This window comes from Diceros bicornis, chromosome X (genome assembly GCF_020826845.1).
Source record: "Diceros bicornis minor isolate mBicDic1 chromosome X, mDicBic1.mat.cur, whole genome shotgun sequence".
In the NCBI taxonomy this organism is placed as follows: Eukaryota; Metazoa; Chordata; class Mammalia; order Perissodactyla; family Rhinocerotidae; genus Diceros; species Diceros bicornis.
In genome coordinates this window covers 18,364,358-18,382,933 of record NC_080781.1, presented here as the reverse complement: position 1 = coordinate 18,382,933, position 18,576 = coordinate 18,364,358, and the positions used below count along the sequence as shown (strand labels likewise).

At 41.4% G+C, this 18,576-nt stretch overlaps 1 protein-coding gene across 2 annotated transcripts in view; it reads right to left on the bottom strand.

Moving 5' to 3' along the window:
- The window catches only part of PHEX (phosphate regulating endopeptidase X-linked), a 184,677-nt gene extending 180,253 nt beyond the window's left edge, over positions 1-4,424 (bottom strand). For both annotated transcript variants that reach the window (XM_058535572.1, XM_058535573.1), the window contains exon 1: positions 4,307-4,424. In XM_058535572.1, coding sequence (XP_058391555.1) covers positions 4,307-4,424 — 118 coding nt within the window. The remainder of the gene's footprint in view (positions 1-4,306) is intronic.
- Between the last annotated feature and the right edge of the window lie 14,152 nt (positions 4,425-18,576).

The following is an 18,576-nucleotide window of genomic DNA, read 5'->3' as shown; positions in this document are numbered from 1 at the left end:
CTCAGTCCTATTTTTAAGAAAATTATCTTAGCAAAAGGTGTGTTTTGATTTCTTTAAAAAGCAAAAAAAAAAAGTTAGGAAAAATATATATGAGCAGCATAAAGATTGGTATGGAACAATTCAATATGCCTGGGTGGTGGAACCATGGGGGAGATTTTCCTTCAGTCTACTTCTATATGTTTGCCAAATGTTCTTTTTTTTTTTTTTTGTGAGGAAGATCAGCCCTGAACTAACATCCATGCTAATCCTCCTCTTTTTGCTGAGGAAGACCGGCCCTGAGCTAACATCTATTGCCAATCTTCCTCCTTCTTTTTTTCCCCCCAAAGCCCCAGTAGATAGTTGTATGTCATAGTCACATCCTTCTAGTTGCTGTATGTGGGACGCGGCCTCAGCATGGCCAGAGAAGCGGTGCGTCGGTGCACGCCTGGGATCTGAACCCGGGCCACCAGTAGCGGAGTGCGCACACTTAACCGCTAAGCCATGGGGCCGGCCCGCCAAATGTTCTTTAATGAGCATGTGTTATTTTTTATAATGGAAAAATAAACTTTATTGTAAATAATATTCTTATGATTCTGGACAATACCTTCTTGATACTAGCCTTATTTTATTTTAGAAAAAAGATAATGAAATAGTTAAAACTTACTCCTTTCAAGGTACAAACTTCCAGTTATAAAATAAATAGGTCATGAGGATGTAATATACAGCATGGTGATTATAATTAATAATACTGTATTACATATTTGAAAATTGATAAGAGGGTAGATCTTAAAAGTTCCCAGCACACAAAAACAGAATGTAACTATGTGTGGTGATGGATGTTAACTAGACTTATTGTGGTGATCATTTCACAATATATACAAATATTGAATCATTATGTTGTACACCTGTAACTAATATAATGTTATATGTTAATTATATCTCAATAAAAAAATTTTAAGGAATTCCTTTCTGGAAAATAGTTCTTGACCCAAAACCTCTAAGGAAGCAGAACTAAAATCAAATATCTTTACCTGATGATGAGTAAAAGGAAGGTTTAAATTAAATTAATTGGGACACAGGCAGACCCAACTCCTCAAGGAAGAGCATTATATCCATAGGGGGTAATCTTAAGATCCTGCAAATAAATAAGGGTCAACAAGCCCAGATAATGTGAAGATGTAAGTGAATGAAAGTGACAACAAAGAAAATAATTTTAATATAAAAAATGAAAATGTTACTTCTTACTGGTTAGGAGCTTTTAAAGAAACTTAAAGCAGTTTGGTTTCTCATTTTAGATTTCTGTATAACCAGCAGAAATGACCTCAGAGGGGCCGGCCCTGTGGCTTAGCGGTTAAGTGCTCGCGCTCCGCTGCTGGCGGCCCGGGTTCGATCCCGGGCATGCACCGACGCACCGTTTCTCCGGCCATGCTGAGGCCGCGTCCCACATACAGCAACTAGAAGGATGTGCAACTACGACATACAACTATCTACTGGGGCTTTGGGGGGAAAATAAATAAATAAATAAAATCTTAAAAAAAAAAAGAAAAAGAAATGACCTCAGAATGCAGTGGAGTCATCCACAGATGGAGAACATGAGAATGACCATAAAGTGGGGGTCAGCACAGCACAGCCCACGGGCCAAGTCCAGTCCACCACTTGTTTCTGTACAGCCCACAAACTAAGAATGGTTTTTACATCTTTTAATGGTTGGAAAAAAGTCATAATAAGAATAACTCTTCGTGACACATGAAAATGATCTGAAATTCAAATTTCAATGTCCAGAAATCAAATTGTATCAGAATACAGCCATGCCCATTTGTGTACATATTGTCTATGGTTGCTTTTGTGCTACAACAGAGTCGAGTAGCTATAACAGAGACAGTATGCCCCAGAAAGCCGAAAATATTTACTATCTGGCCCTTTACAGGAAAAGTTTGCCAACCATTGCATTTGAGAAACCGATTGTGGAGAGGAAGGGTGGGGGGAAGGAGGAGGAGAAGAAAGGATGCTTTAAAATAAACTAGCTGTAGGCATACAGTTCCACCTGACATCTTAAATCCTAGTGCCCTAGGTTCTCTGAGACCACCCCAAGGCCAGTGGCAATCACTCTTACTGTAGAAGGACTAAGGTTTAGAAAAGAGATTGCCCCAGAACCTAAAATACAAAGAAGAGGTAGAGAGGAACGCTAGAAATTGCAGACAAGTGACTAAACGTGGACAGGCAGAAAAATATACCACCAAGTCAACCCAGAAGCACCTGGAAGAGAAGAGGACCTTAACCAGAATATTGTCGTGAAGAGCACTGCCTGACAGGTCCCAGGAGATTTTCAGACAAGGACTTTGCCAGGTGCAGGGTGGAGGTGGGTGGCAGAGCCTGGGGGACTAGTCAGTGAAAACGGAAGGGGAGAAGGGAGGAGCCTGAAATAGTGCAGAGACATTTGACAAAAATACCATTTATGTTTTAATTTGAGAGTGTGCGTTTATTTTAAAGCAAATATCTCTGAATACATACACCCAAATGGATGTGGTCACCTGAAGCAATGCTTCTCAAACTTTAATTTACAAATGAATCACCTGGGGATCTTGTGAAAATGCAGATTCTGAATCAGCAGGTCTGGAGTGGAGCTCAGGCTCCCAAGTGATGCTGATGCTCCTGGTCCGTGGACCACACTTTGAGTAGCAAAGATGTAGAGAGGCCTTATTCTCTAACATCATCATTAGAGATCCTCTTAAAGATTCATGGTGAGAGCTAGGTTATTGGGCACATTGGAAAGTTATTTTTTCTATTTTCCTATTTCATATGGGTAAGGCCTCCTTACCCATAATAGCATTGCCTGGCTTGATGAACTTTACTGTGCTCTAAAAACTTTAGAGCTGATCCCAAAGAATCATCTTCTCTCGAAGAACAAAGGTTTGCTGCCATCAAGAATAGTCCAACTAATATGTTACAGCCTCAGAATGTACTAATAACAGTGGAATTTCAAAAAAAGTTTCAAGCAGCAGTAACATCATTAAAAAGAGTACATATTTCTACATAAACAATAATCATTTAGATTTTTAAGTTTGGGAGTGTTTGCAAAACACAAATAGTCTAACTTTGTAGTCACTTCCCACATAGTATGTAGTCCCTTGGCATGCCCATATCATCTTTCCTCTAGTTTTGAATGTCAGGATAGGACGCTTGCCTAAACCCCAAGTACCAAGAAATCTCACAACAGTTTTCGAGAGCCGCAAATTCAGTTGCAGGAGTAGGAGGTTTAGCTGTACCAGAAAGCGACAAACTCATCTAATTTCCTAAATCTTCAGCCACAGAAAACATGGAAAGATGGTTTGCTCATTTTAGCAGAGTTTTCAACCACACAACCCTAACCCTTTTCAAGTTTAATTACTGGTTTTTCCCTGCCAAGATAAACATGGCCTCCTGCATCCTGTATGTGCCAAGGAATGTTTCCAAGCTTGCTACATTTCAAACTGCACCTAGAATCTCCTAAGTATAAGGCTTGGTCCTACATCACTTGCAAGCTAATGAAATAGTACAAGCTGTATGAGAAAAATACAAAGGGTAATAGTCAAGAGTTCAAAACATCTAAAATTTTAAAATGTCCCTCTCCCTTTCTCAAGAAATTTTATTCTTTTTTATAGGAATATGCTTTTATCATCATATATACTCTCTGGGTACATCATTCTCACCAAGAGTCATTAAAATAATTGAATCACAATGTTTTCAAATCTTGGGAGGAAAACCTCTGTTTTCCTTCACATTAATTTTTCAATCTAACAGAAAGGCAGAATTAAAATTTTCTCCCACCAGAGTCACTGTATTAGAAAGGAATTGAAGAATACCATTAAAGGTGAATTTTTACAGACTGATTTGTATTTTGTGAGTTAAATTTCATGATTCATTCAGGCAAACATTGACAAAAGTCAAAGGGAAAGAAACTCCAGCATGGTTTTGATCACAATGTAAAGTCTCTCCTCACAAAACAAATGAAAGTATCTGACTGTGAATTCATAAACACTCATTTTGCTAAATGTAATGCATAAAATAATGTTTGCCCAGTGCAACCAAATCCTCCAGCCACCGGAAACCACTTTACACCCATTTAGTATTCTGGACTAATGCGTTTGGTACTTGGGTGTGTTTATTTATTTAGCCTCCTAAAGAAAAGGCTTCTTTCCACCTGCATATTTAATAGAAACTAAGGATGCACCACCTACTAACACAAGCAAACAGCCCTCCACCTGCATCCTGTCAAGGTTGCCAGAATAAAGCACAAAGAAACGTCACTGCAACCACCCAGTTCCCTGGCCTCCAGCGCCCCACTTACCCAGAAAGAGGATCGTGCCCAGCACCAGGGTGCCACCAATGGACACGACCAGGGCTATTCGAGTGCCTCTGTTGGCCGTCTTTCCAGTCTCCATGCTGCTCCCTGCTTCTGCCTCCATCAGGAAGGACGCAGAGGCCACACAAGAAGAAAGTTGCTTTTCGTGGTTTGGTGGCTGGTCTCAAGAGTCTGTTAGGCGTTGACATCCAAGGTTCTCTTGCTCTTCTACTAATGGAAAGCTTAAGAAAATTCCCGTCAGGAAATCTGCCCTCGCTACCCTTTCTCAAATAGTTCTTCACAAATGAAATAAAAGAAACCCAAAATATTGGTTGCCTTGGCTTTCCCCCTGACCAGACAAAACAAACAGTGGTTGCTTTATCTTGGTGCTCTCCCCCCAGCAAAGTCCCTCTCAACCGATTGTTTGGCAGGCTCTTCTCTCAGGCGTTCCGATTGTACATGTTTTACTATGTTGCTGAACAGATGTTTTAGCTATTTAAATGTATAGTCACTTGGGGAGGAGAAAATAATTGTCTTTATCAAAACTGGATTCTCGTCAAACTCCCCCAAACCATGATAAGTTAGGTGGCGGGGATTCTCCGGACCCACTTCAAGATCTCAATGAAGCACGTAATTCTTTTGCAATAATCATTCTGCTTGCCTGAATTGTCCTCATCAGAGATATTCTTTCAGTGTGCAAGTCCCTTTTTAAAGCCTTCTAAGAGTTCCTGGGATATCCTGGAGCATTTTATTTTAGGAACTTTGTGTATGACAGCATGTGCCAAAAGTCAGAGTCATAGTCCAGTGCAGTGCAAAGTAGCAATTAAGACAACCTACAGAGGCTGATGGTTTGGACTAGAACTTTTTTTTAAGGAAGAAGAAAAAGCACTTCCCCTCTGTAGTACTAAGAATTGCACAAAAGATGGGTAAGTGTTCAAATTAAGCTTATTAGCACCCACAAAAAGACATGGTAAAATATTTTTTTCCCTGCATGTTTTGATGAAAAGTGCACCTGTGTATTTTGTCCTCCAAGTCCCACCAACGCAGCCATTGGTTAGTACGTTTTTGTGTTTACATAAAGCACCCATTTCAGCAGATTCCCCAGGATGAATTCAAAGGCAATCGGTTTCACTGGAAAGACCGATTAATGACTGGGTCTTTGATTTCTTTGCTTATGCTAACGATTTAAATTATGAAAATATGCTTTCTTCATGGGGAAGGGCAACTGATATTCCAATCTATTGAAATGATATAGATTTTATTATCCAATGATATAAATATCACTAATTGGCAACACAATTACTACCTACCTGTTTTTGTTTGATTGGAGGTCATAGGACAGTGGGAGTGGGGGTGGAGGATTCAGCTACATCTAGAAATCAGTAGAGCACTTTTCTCATGCAAAACTTGTGCCCGTGGCCCTGAGAGTCACCCCAGAGCTCAGCAGAGACTGATGAGCCCAGTATAACATGGCCACACGTTCATGGTCCTGTCTGGCTTGTTTCCATCAGACCTTAGACACTTTGCATGGGATTCTCCCAAGGTTTTAGACTTATTCCACAACACATCCTACCTTACTTTCTGCTCATTTCATGTTGCCCCTGAGTCAGAAGAGCATAAGCCTTTGTCCAAATTATGACATCATGGTATGTTGCAGATATTATGTGCTCATTGGCTGTTGGTGCTATTTGGTTGCTGTTGTTCCATAACACATCCTAGTAGACCTTTGGCTCCTAGGATGGGATTCTCCCAAGAGTTTTTGGACTTGACTCCATAATACTTCTTAGACTGTGAGCTCCATGAGGTTGGGAATCATGTCATCAAGTTCGATGCTGAAGCCCCAGTATCTACAGTTCCTTGCCCATAAGAATGAAGGGAGAAATAGGAGCAAAATCATCCAAGTTAGCACTAGCCATTAGCTCTTAAAAAGCAGCTTCAGGAACCTCAGATGCTGGCGTATGAGGATTTTTCAGCCTCTTAATTCCTTCTGAATGCTCAAATGATAATGATACTTCACACGGGCACAGCACTTTCATATCCCATTTTAACCTGATGGTAAACCTATATACTTGATAGCAAAGGTATTTTTATCTCTGTTTTGCAAATGAGAACACTGAGACCTAAGGACTGGCCTCAGGTGACATAGGAAAACCAGGAACTGGATAGATAGCAAGGGGGATCCCTGCCATACACTGCTGTGTCTGCAGCTTGATAAAGCTCCCTGTGCACAGAGGAGAGGACATCCACACCAGCACAACACCAGGACCCACTTATTCCCCCTTCCCCTCCTTCCACAAATCTCCTCACATCTTTCCAGGTCCAGACTGACACGCAGTGGTGGCCATGGGTGGCCAGCTGGAGTAGCCTTCACCCTCCTTGGACTGGCAATTTCCCCAGAGGTGAGGGCAATTGGGCTGTCCCGGAAGTAACAACTATCCATCACTTAGTGACATGAATTCATCCCTGAACACTCAACTGCTAAGTAAAAAGCCATTAACCAAAAAAAAAAAAAAATACTTACATTAATTGTAATAGGAAAATTATGATGCATTCCATCCCTAAGATATGCAAATGCAGATAGAAAAATGTATTAATTGAACAATGAAAACAAGTCTATAAAAGTAATAAGCTACTTTCAAGACGTTGAAAATAAATTGTTTGTATAATGTAATGTAATGAAGGTTTATTTTACTCATCAAAGGAATAAAGGAAGATGAGAATGGTGGGAATTGGTAGAGGAAAGGCTGCAAGTGAATCATTCGTTATAAGGTGCATTCTTCATTCTGTGCCATTTTTTGGCTTAATTTTTCAACCTTTTGGGAGATGATGATGATCTTTCACTCAAACTTCACTTAAAAATAATGTTGTCGCACAGAAAAAAAAACCCTTTAGGGCAAAATAAAGAAGTTCAAAGCACAGAGAAATGAGTGCTCACAAAAGATGAACACAAGGGTCTGCAAACTAGGGCAGGTGGACCAAATCTGGCCCACCACCCGTTTTTGTAAATAAAGTTTTATTGGAACAAAGTCACGCCCATTTGTTTACATATTGTGTATGATTGCTTTCATGCTACAAGGTCAGAGTTGAGTAGTTTTGCAACATCGACATTATGGCCTGCAAAGCTTGGAATATTTACTCTCTGGCCCTTTACAGAAAAAGTTTACTGACCCCTGAACTAAAGAGTAGTAGAAGATGCTGCCTCTCCACACCCCCTCCATGGCACACATAAACAAAGCAAAACGTTCATCCACACTTGACCTGCTTCTCAAAATCATTCCATTCCTTCGATGTTCTCTGAATACAAACTATTGTGTCAGGGAAACTGGTCAACCTGTCTTTGCCTGAAACTGTAATATTCAAACGACACCATATTATTTAGTGTGTTTTGGGGTGAAAAGTCATTATTCTGGGATAAAAAAGGTTGGAGGAGTTGTCCAAAAAATTTTTATAATTTCTCAAGTGCTGTGAAAATTAGTGAACTGAAAAGTCACTGTGCAGGTAAGTCTGTTAATAATCTGGTCTGCACCCACCCAATTGTTTCAGTTAAGAACCTCCAGGGCTATCTTGAGCCTTAACCGGAATCGATGAATCAACACAAGTTTCTTGAGCATTTCTCAGGGGCCTGGCCCTCTGCGAGAAGACGAAGAAGCCATGCCAGAGATTCCAGACTGGTAAACTGGGCTTGGGCAAGTAAATATGCAAAACCCTTGGCGATTTAGGGAACACTAAAGCATGCAGGCCTGGCCATGAGGTCAGTAAGTATCCAGGGAAATAGAAATCCCTGAGCGTTAGATTTGTTGGGGAGACTTCCAGCAGGAGGACCTGCAAGAATGGACGGCTTGAGGGAAAAAACGAAGGCTTCTGGGTGGGCCAAAGCCCACCCTGAGATGGGACTTGCCTGGGCATTTACAGCTCTCCCTGTGGGACTCACAGGTAAGAGTATTTATCCAGAGATAACTGAATCCTGCAACCTCAGCCCAACTTCAGTGGCGGGGATGATGACTGAAGCCGAGTCTTAATGCCAGACATGAGTGCATCTGGTCATTATTTGGATGTGCGGAGTCCTCTGTTTCAGGCAGGAAAATCCCATGTGGGCCACAATTTCAGTGAGAAAGAAGGAAATGATTTGAATCCTGAAAAATGTATTCATCCATCCACTGGAAGGAGGAGGGAGGGAGCGGAGGAGAGGGAGAGGAGAGCTACATGCTGAAAACTCAGAGCTGGCGGGGCTCTGTTATTTGTAGGCAAGTCCTTCAGGCTAGGGAGGGTTCAAGTCCCAGGCCTTCCGCTAATGAGACTCATTACTTACATTGTATCTGATCTTTTTAAACATCTTCCTTAACTAGGTGTTCTATCTCCTTTTGCAGATGAGGAAACTGAAGTCTGGAGCTATTAAGTGATTTGCCCAAGGTCACACAGCAGGTATTTGTCTTAAGGCCTGAGGGGTTTCAAATTCCAACCTCTTTTCTCTCTGCCATGCTACTTGATAAATTTGCTTATCTACCTCTGGTAATTAGTGAAGGTAGGCATAGCATGTCAGAATGACACTTGAGCAGGAGGAAAAGCGATAAACTGTGCCTCCTCTAATTCTCTCGTTGAAAAGCCTAATTGTCAGGTTTTATTTCCTTAACAGGAACAACAGCCATCATTTTAATAGCGGGGGAAGGTTTTCAGTTGGGGAACAAAAATAGCAATACACAAACTATCTCCTGATTTGTGGCTGCTAGTAATTGAACATTAGGAAGGACATATAAATTTGACAGGCTATCTACCCATGTATTGTACTTGTTCGTTTCTGAGACTAAAGTGGGGTTTTATTCCTTGATATTCACACCTCCTTGGCCATACAGCTACTATTTCTTCAACATGCACCCACATTATGTGTATTATTATCAGGCCCTAGAGCAGTCCTATGAAAAGGAATCTCTTGCTGTGTTTTACTGATAAGGAAACTGAAGCTGGCAGAGGATAAGTAATATTCCCAAGGTCACATGATGGGTAAATGACAGCCCAGTTGGAACTCAAATCTATCTGGCTCCTGTTTTGAAATGTACCTGGGATTTGTTTTAATGAGGTACAGTAAGATGACAGACACAGAGACAGCCTTTGAAAGAAGAGTTTATTACTCACGGTTTTCAAGAGGAAGGGGCATGCTGCGCAGGGCCACATGCAGAAACACCAGGGTCTATCAGGCGGCAGAAGGAGTGAGGGGAAAGCATGGGCAAAAGCCTTAATTGTGGGTTTTGAGGGAAGAAATTGGCAAGGCAGGCTAGGCAGCTGAGCAGGCTTAAGATTGGTAGTTATAGTTAATTTTGGCAGGTTCTGGTCTATAGGAGATGTCTCTAGTTGTCTAGTACCCAGCCCTGGGATGATTTAAGTCAGGGGGATAGTGTCCTGGTCTGCAGGAGCCTGATAAAAGGAGGGGGTTGGGGTATGGACTCATGAGATTAGTTGGATTATGCTTCAAAGGCATGCTGGAAGGCAAGTCATTTACTATCTCTAGGAATTAGCTAACCCTGGGAGGGGCAGTCCCTCCCTGGATCCACAAGGCCCCAAGATGTCAAAGAATCACAAAACAAAAAATAAAAAATATGGTTAATACAGCTCCAAAACCTGTAAGACTTTTTCCAAAGCATTCCACTGCATAATACTTTTTAATAACTATTCATCAGCTAGAGCTTACATGCTACATCCTCAAACTGAGCAGACCCACACTGACCCTCAGACTACTAACCTATAGAAGTTGTATGCCTTTGATAAATTACAGCCAACTGTTCAAGGATGGCTTACTCAGACATTCCTGGAGGCAAGAGGCACAGAGAAGTGATTTTCAAATTTGAGTGGTCAGACAGTGGAATCTCCTGGAGGGCTGGTTAAAACACAGTTTGCTGGGCTCTACCCCTCAGGTGTCTGATTCAGTAGGTCTGGGAGGGTCTGAAATTTGTATTTCTAACAAGCTCCCACATGATACTAATGCTGCTGGTGTGCGGACCACATTTGAGAACCACTGGCGTAGAGAAACCATTGAATCTCTTTATGATGTATTAAGGTGAACTGAGGAACTAACAAAACTAAACATTCAACTTATGTAGTGAAACCAGGGATGACATTCAAAATGTTTAATAACCAGTATGGTGTGGCACTGACCGGGGGACTGGGGCCAGTTTCTGTGGCCACCGCTGTGCCAGGCTGTTATGACTTTGTTAAATTAACATTTGTTAAGTGGAGAGCACAGGGTGCCGGATGGTGAGCCATGGTTCAACAAAAGACCACAAGAAAAATTAAAAGAGAAGTTTCTTACTCAGGTCCTGGAGGCAGTAGACGACACACCTCGAGGGGCCACACGGGGAAGTCAAGACAGAGTGCAGACAGAGAGAGAGGCAGGACCTGGGGCACAGGCCTTTATTAGGGTCTGCCGGTGGAGTGCTTTGGGTTCCTGGGCTAAGGCCAGATTGGTCAATTCAAACCAACAAGAGTGGAGTTTTGATAAGCTCCCCAGGGGTCTTATCTAAGGGGCGAACAAGGGGAAGGCCCTGGGAGGCGAGGAGACTGTTGATCACAAGGGCCGTTGTGGGGAGTCATATCAGAAACTCATATTTGCTTGCGTCTCTGCGGGCTGTTACCTAGGGCATGCACTTGCAGGAGGGGTGAGTGGCAGTTTAAGGCCCCCCACAGGCTACTTGGCCAAACCAAGTGGGTGCTGAGGCAGCAGTACCACAGAGTAGCTTAGCTAACTGCTCCACACAGGCACTACCTCTTAGTTGCTGGATCTGGAGAGTTCAGGAGAGGGACTGGAGTGGATGAGGCTGCAGGGGAGGAGGTATTTCAACATTTAACAACAGCTGCAGCCACACTGGTGTGAACCAACTGATTGCAGTCCTGAGTCAAATTTCAAATGGACTTTTGTTGGTGCTTAAAACCCTTCAGTGGCTGCTGTCAGCTTTTAGGAAAATGTCAAAATGCTTCACCTGGACGTCCTGCGTGAGCGAATGCATGCAATCCTCCAGGCTCATGTTGGATGGCTCCTCCGTTTACACCCCACCCCCCAGTCATTCTAAATCTCTTGAAGTTCCCAAACTCACACAACTTCACCCAGCCTCCATGCCCTTAGAAAAGCTTTCTCCTTTTGCCTGGAAAGCTATTCCCTCAGGAAACTCAGATTCATCTTTCAAGACTCAGCTCAGATTTTGCCTCCTCGGGAAAGTCCTCCTAGACCCCTCTTCTTATCAAGGTCACAGGGTGACCTGTCGTATCACTTAGATTCTAGTATAACAATCTCTATAGAAATTCGCCCCAATAGACTACAGCTAAGTTGAGGGCAGGCATTTACCATACGGCATCAATTTTAAGAGGGACTTTTTCTTCAAGCTTTAACGACTCTAGAAGTAGGATGTACCTCACACCTGGTGGTGTGGCATAATTTGACACTTTTTCTTTCTTAATGGTACATAGTATCGTGGTACATCTTATGATCACTAGTATCTTAGATTCAATGAAATAAGCTTTTTTCTTCCCTGTATCCACAACTCCTTCTGCAATACTGAGCATGTAGGGCATGCTTTGGCTCTCAGCCCCACTCTGACCTTCTAGCATGTTCAATGTGAAGCCTGCAAACTACCTTTTCCAGGCCCCTTGCCAGCTGAGTTCCTCTTAGATTTTGACAATGGGAGGCATTGGCCTGCTTTACTTTTTGTTTACTGCTCCTGGTTCTATCTGTGGCTCCAGCAGGCAACTGTGGGCTCCTACAAGAGCAGGGGCAGAGATGACAGCAGCGGAGGCATATGGCTGCCGGTGACTACAGACTCCAGGAGCATCAGCAAGACTGTGGCTCCTGGAGTGCCACTCAGCAGCAGCAGCACACACAGGGGTGTGCTGTGGACTCAGGTCAACACCTTTCCTCCTCTTGTGTTAGTAGCAGTAGCAACTTTCTGTAGTTACTGGACTCTGGATAACATGGTCCCCCGCTTTGCTCCTTCTGCCTATTGGTTCCAATACCTTTGGAATCAATTCCGTGTGTTAAATACACTCTTTTTGAAATACCTAGACTGGTCTCTGCTTTCCTGACCAAACACTGACAGCTACAGTTCTCTTCTCTCTCCTTCTCCTGTAACTCGTAGTGGCGCCATTCAGGTTGCTGCACATTTCCATGCCGCCAGGCAGTACAGCATGGTGGTGACAGTGGTGAAGTGCGTGGTATCTGCGACTGAACTCCCTGGGTTGGATTCCTAGCACTCATTGCTACTTACTTCTATGTGACCTTGGGAAAATTGCCTAATCTCTCAGGGTCTCAATTTTGCCATTTGACAAATGGAGATAATAATAGTCTCTATCTTATAGAATTATTATAAGATGAAGTACTTAAAATGGTGCCTGAAGAAATGTTAGGCATTATTGCTGTGCTTCATAGTATTTCATATGTTTTGTCACCCACAGATATACCGATAGATGCTTCCTATTGTTTTTTTTTTTTTTAATTCTTATGCAGGGCTGTCTATGCCTATGGGAGGTATTCAGTGCCGATTTGTTGGAGGAGGGAAGGAGGAAGGGAGGAAGAAAGAATAAAATGGAAAAGAAAGGGATAGAGAAGGAAGAGGAAGAAAAGGGAGCAGGCCAAGGCAGGGCGAGGCCTTGAGGGCTCAGGACAGCAGCTACTTTCCAAAAGGTATGAAATTATTTCCATATTTTAAGAATCAGTGTAGCCATACATTTGCTTACCTGCAGAACACCAGCCTGGCTCCTTTCCTCATCCGTGATCTTAAAGTCAGACCAACTCCTGCTCTTCCCCAACCCAAGATGCACAAATTAACTCTGCTAAAGGCATTGCTGAGGGTATTCTCTCTGCCTGGAAGATATGTCAAAATGGTACCTGTGCTTCATATCTGGAATGTATACAGAGCAGGTACAAAGCAATAAGAAAAGACAGATCACCCAATAGAAAAAGTGGACCAAATACTTGAAGAGACATTTCAAAAAGAGGTTATCCAAGGGACCAATAAACATACAAAAAAGGGCTCAACTCCATTAGTCATTAAAGAAATGCAAATTAAACCCACAACAATGTCTGCTCTTCTCTGGTCCCTTCTCTTGCTCTTCGCCACAAACCCTGGTCACCCTCCAAGCCTAGTTGGTTGTGTTCCTATGGGTAGAAAGAACAGTCAGATGTGACCATACACTTGTCTGCTTCCTCCTGTCTTTGAGCCACCTGAGGGTTGGGATCATGATCTGGACATCTTTATATCCTGGGGACCTGACACAGAAGTCACTTAAGATTGCAGGATGAATGCAACTGGAATCCCAATGAGATGACAGAAGTCGGCCTGAAAAGGCTAGGTCCTGAATGTAATTCGGCAGCCAGGATGAAGGGAAAGGAATAGAGAGGAGGAATAATGGACCCTTTCTCTGAAGTTACTAGAAATGATCAAGGACAAGAGGGAAATCACTTCTTTCAGGATAGTGGCCGAGGAGTCTTGTTCATGCCTCCTCTGCCGTAATAACTCACTACTGGATTCCTTAATGTCGAGTGCTCTCTGGGTGCACCAAGCCTGGTTTTTATCAAATGAAGACATATTCCTGTTCTCTAGAACTCTCTGCCAATAGAATACTCAGTGGAAAAGAAAGAAAAAGGATGGATGCAGATTAAATAGGGCATCTTCTACAAATGGAGGAAGGGAACTAAGATAAGATTTTCAGATTTCAACTGGTTATTTTCAGTTTTGTAATGCATTTGGAAGTTTCTGACTCTAAAAAGAGCTTGTTTGACACAAAATAACATTTGCCATTATTCTTCCAAACATCGCTTAATGAGTACTCACTGGTCATATTTTTTTTAAATTATGATACAGTTCCTCAAGCTCATTCCTACATTGTAGGATCTGAGTGCAAATGCAGGTCCATCCACTCACCATTTAAAGCTGTAAATCAGGCTACAAACTGTTAACTACATTCTGTCCTCTAACTTGTAAATATACCTCTTATCCACCTGGAAAGCCGGGTTCCAATTCAGAATTCTCAGTCTCTGTGAAGTTCCATGCAACTTGGCACAGGGCCCTCAGCCCGCCCCTTTTTTCTGTTCACACCCTCACCCCCAGCAGCACCTTGACCACCGCAGAGCCCAGGTAGAGTCTTCCATCAGGATGATGGAAAAATAAACTGAGAAAGAGACCCCATGGGCCCTGGAAGTGGGCTCTGAGCAGTTTGGATAGGAAATTTCAGGTCTCGGGGATACAAACTGTGTTCTAGAAGGGGCCGCAAGCACATCCCATTGGCACCGCAGAGCCCTCACCCAAGGGTGAGGGGCACAGCTGGAGGAGAGCCAGAGTGAAGCACTCTTGAAACCAGGACCCAGCGCAGGGCCCCTCATGCCCAGTTCTAAGGACAAAACTGTAGCTTTCATCACACAGCTTACCATTTAAATCCCTCCACATCCAACCTACCCAAATAGATTTAAACCACAAGACTTTTTTTTAAAAGAGAAATATAAATCTCAGGTGTTGGGGATGAGCTACCAACTGCAATTGAGGGCCTTGACAGCTAAAGCAAAAGGAAAAGACCTCAGTTAGGCGTTCTTAAATAAAGTAATTTATGTAAGTTCATTTGTTTAAGGGGACAATGTTTTTCAACATGTCGAATTCCAGGAATGTTTTATTGTGTTAGTATTATATAAAATTCATCAGGTGATATATAAATTTCAAAAATGCAATACATTATACAAACAGGAAAGATCGTTTGTCTTCCTAAGGAGGTGACAAATACTACATTACACGATAGACTGCCTCGCTGATATTACTAGCCATGAATTCCATTTGGAGTTTACTGCTCATCTCAAAGGTTTAGCATTATTTAACTATAACTCCCAATCATAACCACTCAGACGATCGATTCTGTTTAATCACCGATGTTCCTGTAATGGTGAAAAGGCTGGATTATTTTTGTTTGAAGCTAGCACACCAAGTCCCATGGTATGGTATAATTAAGAACAACTGTTTACTTTTTCTTAAATTCAACACCCCTCACCCCCACCTCAAAAGCTAGACATTAAAGTACTAAATATAATGATCTTGGTAAACCAAATTGCTATGTCCCTGGCAGCCCTTCCCTGCTGTTTCCCTTAAACATTTCTATCTGAAATGATGATGAATAAAAAAAGAAAAAACAAGAAACCTGGAAAATATACAGCTATCCTTTCACTGTATCTTCTACCTAACCATCAGCGTTTCCGTTCAAGTGCTGAAAAACACTCCCTCCCTCCTTCCTCTGTCCCTTTTTGGCCATTTTAGATTGTTACTTGCATTGTTTCAAATGTCTATGCAGGATCATGAGACACCAGCCCATTATTTTATGTCTGTCAGTTAGTCTCCCCAAGTAGATTGGGGGACGTTTTTGAGGGCCTTCAGTCATGTTTGTTTGCTGGGTAACCCCACCAGGGCCTGACACATGGAAGTACCCATAATGTTATTGAATAAATAAATGATCACCTTTTTGCCCTCACGAACTACATAGTACTGAGAGTTATTCTGGCATAAAGAAGATCAGAATCAGTCCCCCATGGAAGTGAATTAACCCAGTGCATTACCACTATAAAGTTTAGAATCTAAGAATTAGAAAGTCTAGATATCAGATCCTGGATGATTCCATTCAAATCCCACCGGGTAGGGAATGACATACAGAGAATGCCCAGACCTCAGTGGCAAAGACAAGGCTGACAAGGCATGCCCTTGTGAAATCTTTTTTAAGATGTACTTTGTTTTAATTACATTTTATAATCATCAGGAGACTAGCTTTGGCTATGCTTTGAGAAACGATACAACATTGCACTTAATCCAAGGTTATTTTTTAGAGGTGAAATTGAAAAGACATCAGATCCTGGAAATGCTTAGAAGGGAATCGTTCTGAATGGGGCTGGAAGAAGTGATCAACACAATATGGCAGCTAATGCCTTTCTTCTCTTCTACTTTCAGCTCTGCTCTTTTAAATGTTTTAACACTGTCAGCTGCCTCTGGTCACTTTTGGGAATAGATGGGTTATAAAGTATGAATGAAGACAGATAACCATGTGGATTTTGTTGCTTAGCTGAGCACAATTTTGTGGTCATTAAAAAACCAAGTAATGTTTCTTTTTTAAGGTGGTATGTGGGGCCTGGCTTAACACATTTACTAGTATTTGAATTTTTCCCAAGATACGGCTTTTTGTGGTGGATTTCACATGCTGAAGTGCTCTGTCCACAAACTTAATAATCTTCTGTAGAACTACCACATTTGATAAAATATTTGATTCACAGCATCTTCAACAATTTGTTACAAAGCAGTCGTTAGCCCATAACTGACCCCACCTAACTTGGCTGTTAATTTAAATGTTTAAATGTTTAAAAATAAATTATATAGTGGGCCATCAGAAAATAAAATTTCATCTAGACTATGATCAACATCTTTTTCCTTTTTGTAATATTCTAGAATAAAATATAATCCATTGGCACTCTGTAGCCATTTGTATATCTTTTTTAAAATACATTTTTGGCATAGCCCCATCAACTATCACTTTCTCAAAGTCCAAAAAAGCTGTTGGACGCAGAAACAAATCCATGAATAAATGAATAACTTAATGTAGGACAATAAGTGCATTTCAAATCATTGGGGAATAAATGGACAATTTAATTAACGATGTTGGGACAAGTGGTGATCACAATGGAAAAAAAATACCCTCACAACTCATAGCATACCAAAAACAAAAACAAAAAACAAAAAAACCCTTCCTCACATCCTACCAAAGAAGGGAATGCCAGATAAATGGAAGACCTAATTATGAAAAGGGACAAAGTTTAAAACACCGAAAAATACATATATCTGTAAGAGAACGTCAGGCTAAGAAAAGGTTTCTAAAACAAGACACAAAAAACACAAACCATGAAGCAAACAGACTGACAAATTTGACTACAATAAAGTAAAAAATCTCATGTGCATCAAAAAATACCATTAATAAATGAAAAGACAAAGCATAGCTAAAGCTAGCCTTCTGATGATTATACAATGTAATTAAAACAAAGTGCATCTTAAAAAGCTTTCACAAGGGCAGACTGGGAGTAGATACTTGTAACAATATAAGGAACACAGGATTATTATCCTGAAGATGTAAACACAATACCTCAGTAAGAAAATAAAAGCCCAACAGCCAAATGGACAGAAGACCGTCATTTCTCCAAAGAGGAACACTGGCTGGCCAATTAACTTATAAAAATGTGCCCAACCTCATTAGCAATCAGGTAAATGAAAATTTAAACCACAAGAAATTACCATTTCACACTTCCAGACTGGCAAAAATTTAGAAGTCTGACAATGCCAAGTGTGGGCAATGGAGCAACTTCAACTCTCGTGCCCTGATCATAAGTGTGTAAATCGATACCCCACTTTGGAAAGCAATTTGGCAACATCTAATAAAGTTGAAGCCTGGAGAAGCAAAGATGTGGGAAGATACTGGAGAGATGTTTTGTTTTTTTTTAAACGAGTCTACATGGAGGTGCCATTTCTAAAGGAATCACAAATGTAAAGGCCAGCAGCCAAGCAGTGGTGGGTAGCAGATAGGAAAAGGATACGGTTGTAGGTCTCCTCTGATAAATTTTGCCAAGTACATTTCTAACTTCTGATGACTTTATTTATTAGCCCCTAACATGCAGTAATGTATTAAAGGAGTGATGTTTTTAAAGGAGCTCTTTGGCACATAACAAAACCCCATAGCAATGTGACTATTTTCCAACTTCTTCAATGCTTTTTTCCTAGTAACATTATTGTAGCATTCTGATTCCTCCATGAAAGTGTTGACATTAGTTTTCCAAATCTTGAAGGCCTGTGGGTTTTGGCCTGGTTAAATGCATTTGTTCCATGAAAGAGAAGCTGGTCATCTTTTTTTGGTTGTTAATTTCTTTCTCCATATGTCAGCACCTAGTTGAAACATCAATTAGTTATTATTCTTACTGTTACGTTGAATCACCTGCTAAGTGTTTTGTATGTTACTGAGTCTTCCATACCCAATCTACCAGATACTTTATCTTTTTGATGATTTACATTTCATAGTATCTCGTGGATCCTTTCTATTTTCATTCTCTTTTTATTGGGTACTAACCGTGTGCCTGCTAAACTCGGGGGATGCAAAGCTCAATAGGGCACACTCCTTACTCTCTGAGCTTACATAACATGAATATCTAACCTTAACCAATTTTAACACCCAAGTGAAAGATCACCCAATCCCACCTCACATGGGTCCTTCCAGGACTCTAAAAAATATCT